Source organism: Dermacentor albipictus, chromosome 4, assembly GCF_038994185.2.
Source record: "Dermacentor albipictus isolate Rhodes 1998 colony chromosome 4, USDA_Dalb.pri_finalv2, whole genome shotgun sequence".
NCBI classification, from domain to species: Eukaryota; Metazoa; Arthropoda; class Arachnida; order Ixodida; family Ixodidae; genus Dermacentor; species Dermacentor albipictus.
The window spans coordinates 95488355-95507013 of record NC_091824.1 but is presented as its reverse complement, the minus strand read 5'-3'; the positions used below and the strand labels follow the sequence as shown (position 1 = coordinate 95507013).

Genomic DNA, 18659 nt, shown 5'->3' with positions numbered 1-18659 from the left:
TAAGGTGTCAATATTATTCTAAACAGAGCCTTAATAATTGAGAAATTGAGGTAAATGCATGACATGATTCTAGACTTCCCCTGGACATTCAAATACTTGCCTGATGATGAAAGCACTCGTCAGTAAAATTCTGTCACTAGTGCTCAACCACTTGTTACAACAACATTCTTGTATTGCATTATAAGATGAAATAAAGGGCTACTTGTCCAGCTCTATTTAATTTTTCGAACAAAGAACTCGTTGCGATTATCCTTCACAACGATGCAGTCAATTAAAAGGATTCGTTTTCACTCGACTCTGCACCACCCATGCTTTCGCGTTTGGGTAGTTTCGTTATTGTGTAGTGCTGTGCTGGTTTTAATGGCTCGTGAAATTCGCACAAACTGCAAGTAACAGAGAATTAAACTTAAAGGGACACTAAAGTGAAACCATAAATCAGTTTAGACTAACGAAGCATTGTTTGAGAACCCTGCAGGCAGTCATTTAAAAAAATAGTTTGATGATTAGATGAGAAAATGAAGGTCCAAGTATCAGTATTTGAATTTCGCGCCGAAACGCCAGCGCCGGTACGTCAGCGTGAGGTCAGGGATTCCAAAGTATGTTTTCGTATTTGGGCCGTGTTGGTTGAATAAAGGTTCCCGAAACTTGCCATGTGCAATATTTGGTTCTTTTAACACACAATGTAGTCAATCTGTACCGCTATATATAATTAGTAGGCCCTAGAAGATGACATCAAAATCCAAGATGTCACAGCCCCCAGGTGTGGGAACTTAAGTAGGCGTCGCCACCCATATTTCGATCTTGCGCTTTTTCTGGCTTACCAAACGTCTTATTGTTGTAAGAGTAGTGTTTTTGGAGTTGTAAAACGATAATTTACTGATGCTGACGAAATCATTTTTCACTTTAGTGTCCCTTTAAATGTGATGTTGCGAAATGCCAGAATGTTCTACACCACTTGACCAAAAAGCAGCTGCAGCAGTGAATCCGCCGCTTTGCCTTGGCTTGGTTTCTCCATGGCCGTGCATTTACGTTTTGGGGAAAAAAAAAGAAGAAAAAGAAATGTACCACCGTCTATTGGACACCATTTTGCTCACTGACAACAGCGAATAAAGGTGATAATGTATGCAAAAAAAGTAAAGTCTTTTCTGGGCACGAAACATGCGTTGCGAGGTTTCTAGATGGGTATTTCAACAGTCCACGTTGACTTAGTATTTGCCTTTAGTGTCCCTTTAACGGGCGTGGAGGAGATGCAAAAGCATCTGCTGCCTGTTCGCTGAGTGGTTGATTGGCCTTTTGTGGATGGTGCTAAATTAGAAGAATGTGCTTTTCTTCTTCATTAAGTTCAAACATGCTGTTTGATGCGATGGCAACAGCGATGGTGCTATCCTTGGGCAGCAGATCATTAAAAAAGTATGTGAAAAACTGGCCTTGTGGGTCACTCTTGCAGGGTGTTCAGCATTTTGCTGCCACAATATATATTCTGAGCTGTGAGCAAACAAATTTTCAATTTGCTATAACCGATAGCGCTCTGAATGTCATATTTTGGGTTTTATTGTAGCCTGAGAAAAGACATTGATATAAAGAATGACCAGCTAAACTTCAAGTTTATTCCATTTTATATGGTAATTTGTTATATATTGAAGTATCACTGCACCAAATTTTTGCCTTTGCACAGCATTTTAGCATGTGTGAATGGGTTTTATGCGTTATGCTTGCTGACAATATAAATTCGTGAAAGGGTGTGACTGGGAGCAACTGTTCTGTGACTTGATTTTGGGCCTTGTGACTTTTTCGGTTAAGCAATGATTTCAAGTTTTTGTTGTGGTCGTAACCAAAATAAATAAAAGCATTACTGCTACACGTTTCTAGCTCAATGTTGAAGGTCTCGCCTTTTCTCGCTTTACTTGTATGACTTTAAAGTTTTCTGTTCATCTTAATGTACAATTTTATTGCGGAATTCATGTAACTTATGAGTCTTCAGTGTACGTGCCCATGTTTTTTTTTTCTTTTCAAGGTAACATGATTCTTGCTAGTCAGAACTAAAAAAGAACAAGAGGAATATGTCTGGGGTTACTTTTTGCCGAGTTCTCTGCGTAGGTTGGTGTTTGTAGCATTAACCCTTGACTTGGTCTTGTTTCTTTCAGTCCCCAGAAGTACTGGCTAGGGCTGAACAGCCAAGGACTGCTGCTGAGAAAGATGAAGATATCCGGTAAAAATAGACATGCTTGAGTGTGCAGCCAGATGCCTTCACAGCAAACATCATTACAGTGTTGTTACATAATGAATGCACATTTAAAAATTAATGCTAAGTTGGTTTAACACATGTGTTAAAATTTTAAGCAATTTTTTTTTTTTTACGGCCACCACTAAGCCTAATCTATGGTGCACTAAGATTCCATCCAAAAACCAGCTGCCGATGAATGAAACATAGACATAAGCTATGGGAACAGGTCGAGTCCTTTATTTTCTCGCCTTGAAAACATTCATTCCAAATAAGACTATGTGCACAAGAAAGCTACACTTTTGGCCGCCTGTTAGGCCATTTCAGCTTCTGCAAACAGTTTCAATCTAGTTGAGGGTAACCTCAGAGGTCCTACAACCATTTTCTTGAAGTGGCACATTAGTTTCATGGGGGAAAGGCTACCTTCGACAAGGTCATAAATACGAGGATTACGAAAGGCGGCAACTTCTGTCCATCCGCTGTGACCATTTGCTTCTCTGCGCCTGTTGCCCTTATCAATGCCATCCAGGCGCTTTTCTTTGGCATTGTGTTCTGCTGCATGTCAAAGTTCAGGGGCGTTCGATCCACATTCCTGATTTGTGAGAGCATGAATTTATTGTCTTGCCACATTCTAATCTCGAACCGGATAAAGTGCACAATTTTGTCTTTGTATGCAGAGGGCAGCCACTGACTTTGTCATTCTCCTTTGAAGGGAAGGACCAAGCCTCCACACTAAGTGCATTGTCCAGCCTCCGTTTGCCTTGAAGTTTGTAGCTGAGGTGCCCTGTTTTCTTCCAAGTCAGCAAGTGTCGTTCTGTATTACAGTTGGCTTCCGGTAATTGGACTCCGATAGGATCGACGAACAACTTAAGTTGCGATAATTAAAAAAAGTCACAGTTTCACCAGAAATGCGAAGCATCGATTGCATTAGCAAATTAGTAGAAAGCTGTACGAAAAGTAAGGATAGCAGTTTTATTGGCCGTATAAACTTTTAGACATTCGCTTACTAACTAAATTAACAAGCATGGTGTCACACGCGCACAAGCAAACGTGAACACGTCTCACTCAGTGGCTGTGGAAACTCTTTATCAAAACGCTGGAGCGAGGAAGTGTAGTAGCAGGAGTGAGCGAATTGACCTTTGTGTGGCTTCTCGCTTCATCGTGAACTAAGCCACGAGAACACAGCATGGTGCGTCCAGATGCGTAGACTGTCTCCATCGCAGATCGCTTTCAAGATTGAGGCCCCACCGTATGCAGCAGCCACCAGAGTAGAGCGCGTCAGTCCCGCACGCAACTTAAGCCATTCCTAAGCACACATACTACAGCACGCATAGAGGAAGCTATGGTAGCTAGGCTCAAAGCGCATACGAGGCGGCCATATTGAAATGCCGATGGAGAGTTGGTAACGCAGATTTAGGGTTGCACTTGATTATAATGTGCACACAATTTTTTAACCCATTTCATCGGAAAAAAAGTGCACGTTAGATTGGAGTAAACATGGTACTGTCGCAAAAGAGCTTTGGGCCATCTGAAGGTTTAGGTACTGTGGGGAAGCAATCAGGAATGACAGCCTTCCTCTTCCCTCACCACCTTCTTCCTCTGTGGTGCCTATGGGAGATGAGGGTGAAGTCGCCTTCCATGCTGGAGCCTACCTATACTATTGCTACGAATGTGCAATTTAATGGCTCTGTTCTTTACGAAATTGTGCAATGATACAACGAACACTACCTAAATATCCTCGCTGGAACACACATATGCGTTTAAGCACATCATTTCTTTAATAAAGCAAATAGCTTTCCAAAAGAATTGGGCTATTATGCTGGCAATCATCAGTGTCTTTGTTTTTTTTTTCTCATTTTTTTGTTATGGTGCAGCCGTTGTGAAAAACTTAAATGTAGTGCTTCCTATTCTTGTGCAGATCCACGGCCCATGTTATTTATATTTCATTTATTTACATGTACTGCCGTCTCATTGCGAGGCATTGCTGGGGTGGGTAAAGAACCTGCTTAAATTAGTAATAAATAAAACATGACACATTGTACATTAGCATACATACAAAACATGAAACTACATGAGTGCACAAGCAACAGAGGACGTTACATATACGTGTAGGTCATAACAAAACAATATTGTGTGTTAAGAGCACATTTTGAAGGGTAATTACATTGAAATGAATTTATTTTGCTAAAGCATGAGCTTACTTACACTTCTGACTTGTTGCGTTTCAGAGAACTTCTCAAGGCCAGGGAAGCAGAGCTCGCAAGAAAGAAGATGCAAATGCAGGCAAGGACAAACAGGTACTCTTCTGCTTTTTTTATCTTTTTTTCAGAAGATGACATCCTATTCGTTTTTTCATGCTAAAGCTTGCAAGGAACACACTCTTGACCCACTTACAGCATGGAAGTCTGGCATAACTGTCACATGAAGTTATTAGGAACAAGAATAAGCACCTTTGTTAGTCATGTGTGAATATTGGAAACTTCGAATATTGACTTCGAATATACAGTTATACCTCAATATAACGAAGTTAGTAAAATCTGCAATTTCCTTTGTTATATTGAAATTTTGTTAGGAAGCTTTAGCCTGGAGGCTCCTATCTAAATACAGTCGAACCCACTTCTAACGATACCAGTTTTAACAATATATCGGTTATAACAATGTGAAGCTACTGCACCGTCAACTTTTGTATGTTTTGCATGGTGAATTAACCTGCTTACTACAATGCCTTGATGCCGCATTGTTGGTTATGACGATGAAGTCTGGCTGCTCGGTGTCCGAGCCGAAAGGTAGGGAAATGCGAAATCCTTGAAAAGAAAAAAAAACAAAAGAAATTCGAGCTGCTGCATGATGGCCCGCTGCTCGAACGGCTGCTGCGCGCTCATTTTCCAGCCTTCTCCGCGTGCCTCTCTCCCATCGCTCTTCCATCCTTCCGAACACAAATGGGCTGCGCCCATATCTCCACGCCGCGCCACCCTCCGAAACACGAATGGGCCGTGCCAACTGCTCTGCTAGTATCTTGCTCGCTGGCTCCTCATTCAGCGCAGTTCTGTAAACAGTGTAATCGCCCGTGTTCGTCTTTGTTGGTTGTGTAAAAATAGTTCCTGGCCACGTGGTTTCTCAGCCTCTTTTGACTCACTGCCGAAACGGAAGATGACTGACCTGCTTGGTGAAAATCAGCAATGCACGACATTGCTGGTGTAAAGAAAGCGCACGGCTATAGATTTGGAAACTAAGTGCTTCTAACCGATGAGGCCTTCGTTGCGAACTTGCTTGCATCGGATAGCGATGACGACGGCAGTGATGACGCGGTAGGGCATGCTGCCTTATGTTGCCCTCACAGGAGTCTGGCAGATGATACAGTCCCTCCGGAGCTTCATTTTCCCAATTAACCTTCCGCTGCACTACGTGGGGCATCTGGATACCTTGGAGAAGGATGCCAGCAAGGCGAACGGACATGGGTTTTCTCGTGCAATGCAGTGCAACGTACGTGGCGAGATGCTTGTGGCGATCTCGCCTCAGCTTTTCTTTTGGATTTCTCAAGCTGACAGGTTGCTGTGGCAGCCTTCTCACATTTTTTAAAAGGCCCCTTTTGGGCCCACCAACGCACTGCCTCCGCAGTGCTCGCATATCGTTTGCCACCCCTGACCCCTCTTTGCAGTTATAGCAGTGCCATTTTTTAACGCCGACAGGCACGGCTTGATACACGTGATCGTAGTGCCCAGGAAGCAGTTAATCGAGTGAGCACAATCAGCAGGCGAGTGAAGGAAGGTGGTGGGGAGGGGCACTGGCCTCCCCACCATTATAGTTTGCTAAGATCAGCTGCGCCATCCTCCTACTTTGATTTTTTCATGCAACCCGGTCTTACCAGTTAAGGGTTATAACAATGGAATTTTCGTAGCATTTGAATATTGTTATAAGTGGGTTCGACTGTACATGGGAAAGGAGAAAACGTTTTTCTTGGCAACCACTGCACTAAATTTGATGAGGTTTCTTGCATTTAAAAGAAAAAGTTAAAATCTAGTCACCAGTAGTAACAAATTTTCTAGAGGTCATCAGTTATTTAATAAAAATTGTTGAGAATATAAAACATTCAGGAAATGATACTATCAAGTTTACAACTCTGCAACTTTGCAGTGAGAATCGGTACTACAATTCTGTAAATTCCATCTAGTAGCACATCTAAAGTGGACAAAATTGATGCACTTATACATGGCTCTCAAGTAGACTATTGAATATGTGAGCAGGACTTTTACAAAACCTTTCTAAACAATGTAAAAAATTATGTAATATATAAATTGGTGTATCAAATTTGCCCACTTTGGTTGCTCTAACGGATACAGTTTACAGAACTGCGATATCTGTTCTTTGGCTCAGCTACACATTTGTATATTTCGTGCTTATACCTTTTTTTAACTTACCAACATTTTTAAATTTCGTAAAAAGAATTCAGGCCTTAAATCGAAATTCTGCTTACGACACTCACTAAAACTCAACTTTCTCAAATGCAACAGTTTTCAATAAGATATGCTACAGTGGTTATCTCAGAAAAGCATTTCTGTGTTTTAATGAATTTGAATAGGCAGCATTGGTGTTGGTTCCGAGCTAAAGCTTCCTCTTAACCCTTTGAGGGTTGAATTATTTTGAAAAAAACTTTCCCAGCTGGTCAAATTACTTTATTGCGGAACTTGAATGTGCGAAATGTATAAAGGCGGGAATAAATAGTAAAAAAAAATTAGGAACAGTATTTTGGTGTTGGCATCACTCAGAACTGAAAAATATTCAAAGTATATTAGAGTGTGGTACTCCTTGAAACACAGGTCTATGCACAGCGCTTTATTGCAGTCTGCACATGTAAAATGCGTGTCTGTTCTCCTCTTGGAGCGACGAGTAGTGGGGGCGCACACGTGACATCGTCTCTGCGTGTGGTTGCCTTGGGCAGAGATCTGAGGCACCCTCTCGCTTAAGCACGTTGCCGCAGATCCCGCCGCAGCTAGAGGCTGCAACGAGGAGCTATGACAAAGAGACACAACTCAAGGCCGTCCAGCAGGTCTCGGCAGCTCTAGAGAGGCAGTGACCACGCGAAACCGAGGAGAAGGGGGGCAGCACCCCAAGGAAGGGGGCGGCGGCCCTCTCGGACTCGCGGAAGTAACGAGGAACCAAGACCTCGAGAAGCACAATGCATGAGACTGACGTAGTGGCCACGTCGCGGTAGAAGCTTGTCCTCCCTGCGTGGAGGGAGCCTAACCGACTCTGCAGGCATTTTCACTAAAGTTGTTCTCTCTCTCTCTCTGATGACATTAGATAACTGCAGTTATGATACTGTCAAGCAGAAGTGTTGTACTACAGAATTTTGTTGACGAAAAAGCATAATTTTCCGTTACGTTATCTGCTGTGCCATACACTTGAACTTGATTGGGGAAAAAAAATTGCATTTCTGCAAAACCAAGTGGTATCCATATTTGAAAAAGATTCGATTCGCACAACCCCGGTTTTTGTAAATGAGGAAGTTGTGAATTAATGGTCCAAATAATGACAGCTGCGCATCAGCAGGGCTTAAACATTTCTTTTCACATTCTGGATTAAAAACAGATCATGCCATGAAAATATAATCAGGCTGCATCTGCTAAAAAATAAGTCTCACAATGCTGCTATGCATGTGAGTCAGAAGGTGAAATGGGAGGAAATGCTAGAAGATACGAGGCACTTGCATGCAGTTTTTAGTGAGGGAGTTGATCGAGAGAAGCATTAGGATATATCAGCTGACAGTGGTTAAGGGACGCTGTTCTGGTGAAAATGCCTTCTCACCTGACAATTAATTATGACTTTGAGTTTGTTTTTTGTTCAAGTGCTTACACTGCTGTTTTTTAATCGTTCTTTCAGGCACCCTCGTTTTGGTGGAACGTTTACTGTGAAAAACATGAAGGGAATTGGCGACAGTGACTTGGTTGCCCATGACACTCTGTCCAAGCTTTCCCAAATGAGCTTTGATCGATCCAAGCCATTCAAGGCCAAAGCAAAAAACAAAAGGCCTGTTCTAGAGGCAAATGATGTTATGAGGAGGTCCACCTTGAACATTCGGCTGTTCCTGAAGAGACTCTGCACTGACTTTCTCAAGTGGTGCTATAATCCCATGATGCGAACAGTCAAGGTAATTATGCATTTGGCATTCTTGTAGTCTGCTTGTTAAATTTGCAAGTTTAAATTCCCGCAACCCAGCCCAGTGCAGCCTCTGTGCCTCATGACAGCCTGTTTGTGTTAGAAACATATTCCAGTCTGCATTTACGCAATCTATCAGAAATTGTTGCTTTAATATTAGTACTTTTGAATTGTACTGCCAATCGCACTTCACTGTGTTTAGCCTTTGTGCAGCTATGCCTCTTTATTATTACGATATCACTATCCTTTGTCAAGAAAGCCTTCCTAATTAAGCATAAGCATTAAGCATAACTTAATAATAGATGGTGCCCAAATCTAGTGCCCAGTGACTGCTTTCTTCTAAAGTCAAATCTTATTAATTTGAATACGGTTAATTCGAACTTCTAGTTTATTTGAACTGATGCCGTGGTCCCGTCAAAGTTATGTGTATTCCAATGCGCGAAAGCGCACGGTAAGTCGAACATGCTAGCATTTGCAACAGTTAGTTTGAACATACCGTGCTCCGTCAATGCTCTCAGCAGCACACCAAATCACTTGGCGGCACCTCCAACCAGCATTGCTCTGACCCCACCATAGAGGAAAGGCTTCGGAGATACCCCTCAAAGCTGCACGAAAAAAAATCTGTGGCGGAAATTTCACCTTTTCTTAAATGTCAAGGTCGCCATTTCTGCATCACACCATAGTGCCCCAGCCACACTAGCGATAAATGCCACGCCTTCATCACCCCTCTCTTCTTATCCTTCCACCTCTCCGATGTCGGTGAAAGGGTGGGAGGGAGGTGGGAGAGGGGAATGTGAGGCCAGCGATGCGATAAGACGAAGGTGTGCCATGTGGCTTGTGCGGCACAAAAGGTGGGTTTGATGCAGCTGCTCGTGTCTACTTCTGCCGAGTCAACAGTCAACGCGCCCTCAATTGTAACGTGTACCCGTGTTCCATGATTAAAAAAAAAAACTGAAAAAATACCCGCTCTCGATTTTAATGCGCACCCGTTGGCCGTGACCTAAAAAAAGAAAAGTCCTTTACAGTGCTGCACACCTCATTCTTTCGTACAGGAATAGTACATCTTTCTCTGATTTGAAAAAACAAAGATTTACTCCGAATACACTAAAGTTGCGATAAATAAGAAAAGGCGCAGTTTTGCCTGAAAGGCGAAGCATCGATTATGATAGCAAATTAGTAGACAGCTATACAAAAAGTAAGGATAGCAGTTTTATTGGCCATATAAACTTTTAAGCATTTGCTTACTAACTGAATTAGCTAGCATGGTGTCACGTGCGCACATGCAAGCATGAACACGTCTCACGCAATGACCACGGAAACTCTTTTTCTCTCTTTACCGCACTTCCCCACTGGAGTGGGGAAGTGCGGTAGCAGGAACAAGCAAATTTACCTTTGTGCGGACTCTTGCTTTAACGCGCACTAAGCAATGAGAACACAGTGCGGTGTGCCTAGGTGCGTCTCCATCGCAGATTGCTTTAAAGATATGGCTGTGCAGCTACGCCGTATGTAGCAGCCGCCGGAGTAGAAAGCTTCTCGTGTTTGCACCAGTCGCGTGGGTAAGGTTCGGGAACTCCGAACGCCCGTGATGCGGCCTGATTTCCGTCCGTCTCTGCACACGTGGTCACTTTCCTTTCAATTACGGCATCGGAATGAACTCAGCATGTCTTTGCAGTCGGCACTTCCATGCTGAGAGAGCAAATGCGGAAAATAGGAAGACCGGGAAAACGGACGGTGCACTTACCTAAGCACACATACTACAGCACATGGAGCAAGCTACAGCAGCTAGGCTTGAAGCATGTGCGAGTCGGCCATATTGAAATGCCAATGGCGATATGGTAGCGCAGATTTAGTGCCGTACTCGATTCTAACATGCAGGCTATTTTTGGACCTGTTTTATCAGAAAAAAAAATATACATTAGATTCGAATAAATACGGTATACGGAGTTGGTGTTGCTGTGTTGTGTGGTTCAGTTTATGCGAGTAATGCAGAGTGCAGGATGATTTCTCAGACTGCTGTATCAGCCACTTACTACAAACAAAGGTCACGTGTTGGCTCCGCAGAGAGGGGACGTGGGAGGCACCCACGCATAGAAAAAAATGCGGCTTCGTTGTTGCACCGTAGAAGAGCTGCTAAATGCGTACCCTTGCTCGGAATAAAAGGGAAGACGGTTCAAGCTGAATTGGAAGCGTTCGGGGAGACAGACATGGAGATAAAAGGAAGGGGTGTGCTTGAAGCCACCGCTGCCGCTAGATGCCCCCTCGCTTCACAGATGTCCCATTGCCACTACTGTGGTTCGCTTGTGGGCCTCGCTGGCAGACAGGGAAGCGTAGTCACTTAAATTGGGCAACAAGACACATGGCCACCTGGTTGCAATGTCACTTTGTGGAATCAGTGTGTGCCTTTTGAAAATGCCTTAAGAAAATGATGATATTTTTACGACCACTTAACCTGCTGCGACCGACGAGTGATATTGTGTGCGATTGCCGCTGGGTCCGAATTATGGTGTTTGGGGCGTTCAAATGACCTGGCCCACAGCTGCATGGGGTGTCCGAGTCTTCTTAGTGCTGGTAGAGCAGCCTGCTGCGAAGTACAGACTATCGTCAATAGCTGTGGCTTTGTGGGAACATTCCCGCACCTGTCTTGGTGGCTTCTTGCAGGAGGTGTTTGGTGTGAGGACTGGTGCGTAAACGAAGGGGAGTGACACGGGCAATTGGTGGTTACAAATGCGAGCTCAAGCCTGGCCTCTGGTGCTAGGGGACATCAAGGCCAATACTTGGAGTCTAACATAAGGGAGAGGGAGATGACACGCGTCTTTCAGTGAACCTATCTCCTTGCACGTTATAGATTGTGTCGCTGGTTTGACCAGTGCCATGTCCATAACGAAAGTTTTGGTGCTATTAGTTGCAATGGTATGAGCCCTCATGTGTGATTGGCTGATTTGTGACTCTTTCTGCAACTGCGGGTTTAAAGAGTCATGTTTGGGTTGTGTGAAAGACAGCGGAGGTTCGGGTTTGGACCGGACAGACGCCTTGGCATTTGAATAAGGTGTCTCTTTACCGGACAATGGCTGTTCGTTCGCGCTGCCACGCACTTCAGTCATCGAGGAGTGCCGACTTTGGGCCTTCAGCACCTTCCCTCTTTAGCTAGTGTTGACACTAGCAGAGGAAAAAGGGAAAGGAAATTAACTGGAGCCTTGTAGTAAGTGGTTTTTTTTCCATAGAAAACATACAAAATTTATTTGACAGCGCTTTGGCTGCTCATTATTATATCTGATATATTGTTAAAACCGGTATCGCTATTAGTGGGTTTGACGGTAGTATTGAGGTTTTACTGTATCGGTGTAAATGTACCGTTGGTTGTGTAGGGGTTTTCTTGTTCTAGCAAGTGTGATCCATCTGAATGGTTTTTTTCTTCTCATAAATGTTGCAGGATGCATACTGTCCAGCTTTTGTTGTGCCAGAAAAGTTGGTATTTTCTGTAAAAATGGCTGAAATGGAAGGTGTCAATCACAGTAACTGTGCCTCTTTTGCAGAGCTTCCTGCAACGCAACAAAGCCCTGTCACACGATGAAGGCTACTACTTTTGGGCATTGAAGTTCTTCATGGAGTTTAATCGCCATAACGGCTTCGATGTCAGCCTTGTTAGCGAGACCATATGCAAAGAGGCATTCCACTATGTACAGACGCAGCTTGAACAGTATTACGAAATGATGGTCACTGACAAACGCAAGATTCGTATCTGGTCAAAGAGGTTCGTATACCCATCTATGTACTTGCGTTATTTCTAGGCATGCCACCTTGTTTTACGTGATCATTGAGGAAGGCTAAAAGAACTTGCAAGTATTGAAAACCAAATGGGAACAGTTCCTGTGATAATGCATGGCTAACTGCAAAGCTTTATACTAATGCCCATTCTTTACCTATGTTGCACATCTATGACTGAAAAATGAATAGTAGATTCTAGATAGGAATCACTATGTATAGTATAATGTTTATTTTGTCTTTATTTTTTACATGAACATTTATAGTTATGATTGTAGTTCATAATTGTATTATTGTAAATATGCAGAACTTTAAACTCTTCAATGTTTTGGGTGACTGCAGCTCGTCAGCGTGATGCTGATGAATATTGCTTTGTACGTGCTCAGCTCATCAACACAATAATCTTGTATTCAAATTGATTTCGACAAACTCGGCATGTCCACTTTGATTTTCTTCTACTGCATAGACAACTGCAGCACCAGCGTTTGAAATCCACGGTTATTTCACTCTTTCTTGTCTTACTACACAGATGTCTTCACTTTTTCAGTGCCTTGAAGGTTTCATTAATTCAGTCTTCATGTTCTACAACATACATGGCAGCCATTTCGTCAGCGCTGGGGTGGGCGCATTTATTGTAGCCTTTGTTTTCTACTACATCAATGGCAGCACTTTGTCAGCTCTCAAAGGCCGCGTTTTGGGATCCTGCACCTTTTGGTAGATTTGGAATGATGGCGTCTGCCACTGACTGCTTGCACGTGGGTCGCACGGGCAAAAGAAAGTGGTTGCTCGACGCTGACAGTGAAAGTGAGAGTGAAAGCAATGTACTAGAGTTTCGTTCTTTAGTTGAAGAGGACGATGATAATCTTCTCATTGCTTCTACTGGAATTGATGATTCGCAAAGCAGAGAAAGCACTATGCATTAGTATATTGCATAGTGAAGAGGTAAATGAGATTTTCAGGCTTAAAAGAGGAAGCAAATGGCTTGAAAAAGCTTTAGAAGGGTTTTCAATGGAGTGAAATTAGAAAACAAGCCATAAAAAACAAAATAAGGTTACTCTTGGTCAAAGTAATTAAACACTAAGGGTTTGATGCTAATCAGAATGGTCATCACCATGCTGTGCACTGTTTGTCGAATGAACTGAAGCCACTATGACCACGTCTAACGCTGGGATGTCTATGGTCAGCGACAACATAATAATGCAATGGCAAAAACACCATTGTCCAACTTGACGAAAATTTGTATAGATGCACCAGTGAAATACATACCTGCCAACCCTGCCAACTCTTCCGAATTTTCCCTAAGGTTTACGAATTTGGGCTCACTTTACGATTTTATGAATCTTGCATGGAGTTTTACGAAAATGAAATTCTCTCTGCAAGAAACTTTCTCTTGTTGCTTACCGAACCTTCTCTTGGAAGTCGCCTGATGGTAAAAGAATGCCAGAAGTAAGTCAGGATAAACTTGCTTCAAGCAAGTTTATCCTGACAAATTTGTCAGGCTGGTGAAATCGGCAACAGTAAAGTTGCTGAAGAAGTCATTGTGATCTAAAAACAAGGTGCCGCTTTTCAGGCTCTGCTGTTCCAAGTTTGCTGCTTAAGTGCTGCGTCTAAAGCTCTAGGCCTAAGACTTTGCTTTCTTTTTTTTTTATTTGCACCAAATTTAGGCTTCACGTTGGCTTGAAAGCTTATCAGGAGTTGCTGCGAACCCTCGCTGCCATGGACAGCAGCCCTGAAGAAGCTGTCCGAGAAGCAGCCAAAGTTCTTAAAGGCATGTGTTGTGATCTTTTAGTTTGTTTGAAACCGTCTTTTCGATTCTTTATGACCATTGTTTATTACTTTCTTTCTTACCTAGTTCCTGTTCCCTTTTATTAGATCGCCGACCTGTTTCAGCTTTGCTCCCTGAATAATTTTCAGCCATGTAGCATGTTGCATTCCCTAACTTTTGCATTTGTGTCTTTTAAATGTCATTTATGGGTTGTTATGTTGTTATGGTATTATACTTGGCTTTAAATGCTGCAAGGAACGGAGGGATGCTAAGCAATGGTGTGGATTGAAATCAGTTGCTTACATTTCTACACACTGGCTCAAGATAACATGGTAGACATGGAGCATAATTGAAATCACCTGTGTAGTTTGGCACATAGGCACAGTCATATCTGGTTGAGACAGGTTAACCACTAAGTCTTCATTACATTGCTTCATTACAAAATAAGGATACATAAGGATTTAGTGAGGTGCTGTAGCCAGTGTAGCTAGTGCAGCTAATGCATTAAAATAATGGCAGAAGTCACTGCACAAGAAGAACATAATTATGATGCAAAATTTTATTCTGTGCTCACATTCACTTTGTCTGTTGTCACTGTTTCAATTTGCTTAAGAAAAATCATGAGGACCGAAATGATGCAGTGGATCTATCTGAAGATCTTTTTCTTTGTGTTTGTGTATTTATTTCTTAAACAAAACATAGATTAATTGCAGTTTTTGCTTTTCTAGGCACAATCTTCTACCTTCCTGAGTATAGAGAAATTGTTCTGCATCTTCTGTTGAACTTCAACGAAATCGTGCAACCCATGTAAGTAATGTCGCAGCGGGAAGTGTTGTCTGTCATGGAAAGCAAATTAAAGACCAGCTCTTTAAGTTGTACTTCTGCCTTTCCACAAATGCACGTCCGTCTAAAGAGTTGTTTCACTGCCATTCGATTTCGGCCATATGTAAAAAATTTTAATGACATTCACCTTAAAGTGATTTGCAACTTGAGAATTTGCTACTACATATTCGTTCATGAAATGTGTACTCCTGCACTCAGCACTTATGCTGGATATTAGGCTATTTATGTGGGGCAATAAGTATGCCATGTAACAAAATACTGTGCGTTTCAGTAACCAGAGGCTACAAAAGTATAAACAGGTTACACTGTAGTGAATTCTCGTCATTGGATTTGACTGCTAGTGGTTTCTTTTATATGTTGTTGACTGGGAAACAAAAATTTGCATCAGCTTGGGCCAAGTAACTTTAATACAGTTAAGCCTTTATATAATAAATAGTTAAAATTGAGAATTTCCTTCGTTACTATAGAAATTTCATTACATGGAAATTCAACCTTTTATGCAAATAGTAGCTGTCACTAATGGATTTTTCTTACACAGAAGGGGCCGGAAAAGTTTCTTAATTATTGAACTATTTGTAAAGGCTAATGTGATTGAGAAAAAGATTAAATTTGTTGAATTTGAGAGTCAGCGATGAAAGATACAGTAAGCCAGCCATACATTCGCGTCCACTCTATCCGACGTCTCCCTGCAGTGGGACAATGCTATCATGGAAAGAGCAGGCAGGAGGGAATGTGCCTCCGAAATTCAAGATTACGCAACCTCCAGTACTAAACGCACCATGCCACGCCCACTTTTTGCTCTGTCATGCTGACAGCCATGCACAGCGAAGGCCATGCTGAAGAAAAGACGTACGCCAACCTGCCCCCCACTTGCAGCCGTCTCCCCTCTTGTGCACTTGATCGTGTTGTCGCGAGCTCGCTCCCTCCCCTTGTGCCCCTTGCTCCCGCAGGAAGATGGTGCTCATTAATGGGGTCCTGAACCACTTTGTTATAGAAGTCAAGAAATGTATTTGGGGTTAAATTAGACTATTTCAGAAATACTTTGTGTGTGAGTAAAAAGTACTTCAATACATGTGGCAGAAGCAGAGCTATTGGCGACCATACATCGCGTTCGCGGTGCTTCCGCTCCTTTTTCAATGACTTGCACAGCAAAGGCTTCGGCGGAGCTGGACGTGCCCACAATGCTCCGCCTACTGAACACCAGCATAGTGTGCAGTTCAAATTTGATTTTGGATGTTCACTTAAACACCGCTATTTCCGATTTTGCGCCTACAACGCGCCAAATGCGGTTAACCTCAGTGAGCCACAGTGTGCTCAGGCAGCGGACTCGTCGTGGCACCCCGTGGTGGCGGCTGTATCTATGCTACATTGACAGACCGCAGCTATTTCCAACTGCAGCGTTTGATTTGTGCACGACAAGGCTTGAGTGCGTGCTCATACTCATGTGCTCCTGTCTGGCTGTGCTATGTGGTGCCGACTTCGTTTTTGCACCAGCGTGGCTGACGGATAGTAGCCACAACCAACTTGCGCATCTTGAAGCGCTGCTAGTAGATCAATATGGAGTGAAGTCTGCCAAGGCATCTAAGCAGGAGCAATCAAGAGCGAGTGCATGCTGGCAAGCGTGCGTGTGGTCTGATCTTAAGTTTCATGTAGTTCAAGGCTAGTTCAGGGTTCAAAACTAGGGGAAATTACGAAACCAGATGGCTACGACATCGACAAGCAGGGTTTGTTGGTATTTATTTGTTAAGCAGTCAATGTCGGTATTTTGTTTCTTCATTTGGGTCATTATTTCATCGTATTTGTCAAACGTTGCTTGTGCACACCTTTCCACGGCATCAATGGGGCTGACGCTGTAGACGTCGTTCATATTTCTATGGAATAGTATTTCCAATGACGAAGAGGCGAGCAGTGAGAAGACGACGACGACGAGTGGAGGCTAGCGCGGGCTGTTGCCTCTTGGCCAAGTGTGGCGTATCACGTTGTAAGTATACTTGTATATAGATTTTCATCTGCGTCTGCTTACGTAACACATCTGGTGGAGATGGGCGTTCCCTGTACCTCGTCACGGAGCTTCGCAGTGGACGGTACGTCGAGCCTTCCTTCATAGCTCCCGGCGATGACAACTCGACTCAGCCACCTCCGACACCTGCTGCCACTTCGACGACCTACATCACTCTCCTTGCTCCTTGTGATCCTGGCATGTTCTTGGGCAAAGATGGGAAGATGTCGAGGACTAAATCAGCTTGTATGAACACATCAGCCGCAATAACCGGTGGGACCCTACCATCATGCTCGCCAACGTACTCTTTTACCTCGGTGGCACACCTCGTGTTTGGTTTCTGACGCATGAAGAAGAGCTCACCAGTTGGGATTAGTTTAAGCAAGAGCTCCGAGACTTGTTTGGCAACCCCTACGGTCACCAAATTGCCGCGTAGAAGGCGCTTTCCGGCCATGTGCAGACGTCAACAGAGCCCTATGTCACGTACATTCAGGACGTCTTGGCGCTGTGCCGCAAAGTTGACGCACACATGACTGAGTCAGACAAGGTATCCCACATCCTCAAAGGCATTGCCGATGACGCCTTCAGCTTGCTCGTATTCAACAACGCGGTGACAGTGGATGCAGTTATAAAAGAGTGCCGCCGCCTGGAACTCGCTAAAAGCCGACATATCGACGAGCAGTTTGCCTGCTTGCCCAACGCCCCAGTGACATCTTCCTGTGCTGACGCTCCTCATCCCAACAACGCTGGCGATATCGGCAGGATCGTCCGGCGTGAGATCGAGGCCGCCTATCCGGCTGCCTTCGACTCCAGCCCCACCAACGCACCTGCAGTCACGGTTTCCCTGATCCAGGCAGTTGTCCACCAGGAGTTCGAAAACATGGGTCTTCACACCATCTGCTCGGCCCATCACCCTGATACCCACCCGGCTTCTTCGATTCCGCACCGTCCCGCATCTTCTTACCCACCACGTTTCTGCAACCCGTCTGAATGGCACACTGCTGGCGACAAGGCCATTTGTTTTCACTGCCATCGAATCGGGCACATTTCTCGGCACTGTCGCAATCGCTGGACTTCCCCAACCCGGTCTGCTTATACTGTTTACTCTCGCCCCTCAAGTGGCCCTTCTCGTCCCTATGCCGCATGCTCCGATAATGCCACCACTGATTCTCCTGCACAGAACCGCCCCTATTCTCGTTCACCTTTGCCCCAACAACGACAATGTCGCTCTCCCCAGCCCCGTTGCTCCTTTTCGCTGACTCCCTTCGGACGCCGCTCTCAGCCGGAAAACTAGATGATGCAGTGCCACGAGGTGACGCTGCATTGCTCCCTACGCCGCCAAATCGTCTGCTGACGTTGCCCACTCATGTAAACCTTCTTGACGTGCAAGTCAACGGTGTTTTTGTATCTGCTCTTATAGACACTGGGGTGCATTTGTTGGTAATGAGTGCTGACCTTCGTAACCGCCTGAAGAAAATAATCACGCCTGCCACGATGCCTGTTGTCCGTGTTGCTGATGGCAGAACAGCCCTCGTAATTAGTATGTGTGCTGCCCGTGTCTCCTTTGCCGATCGCTCCACAATCGTGCTATTCACAGTCATCGCCCACTGTCCCCACGACATCATCGTCAGCTTAGACTTCCTCTCTGCACATTCTGCTCTCGTCGACTGTTCCGCCAGTACTCTCCGCCTTGACCTGCCTGTTCTGGATCCCGCTGAACCCCAGTTGCCTCAGTTCCGTCGACTTCGTTCGCTTGCCACCTTTGGCACTGACTTATGTTGACTTAGTGTCATCCCCACCAGTGCCCGACGGTCACTACATCGTGGCTCCTATGCAAGACGTCCTACTTACACACGGGATCACAATACCTCATACAGTTTTATCTATTACGGCGAATTGCGTCTGCCTGCCAG

At 44.1% G+C, this 18659-nt stretch overlaps 1 protein-coding gene across 1 annotated transcript in view; it reads left to right on the top strand.

Annotated features, from left to right (window-relative positions):
- timeout (circadian regulator timeout) overlaps positions 1-18659 on the top strand; it is a 321920-nt gene that overhangs the window by 11113 nt on the left and 292148 nt on the right. Inside the window, exons 6-11 of the mRNA XM_065443676.1 lie at positions 2145-2209; positions 4450-4518; positions 8102-8369; positions 11911-12128; positions 13804-13907; positions 14633-14711. Of these exons, the coding sequence (XP_065299748.1) occupies positions 2145-2209; positions 4450-4518; positions 8102-8369; positions 11911-12128; positions 13804-13907; positions 14633-14711 (803 nt within the window). The remainder of the gene's footprint in view (positions 1-2144; positions 2210-4449; positions 4519-8101; positions 8370-11910; positions 12129-13803; positions 13908-14632; positions 14712-18659) is intronic.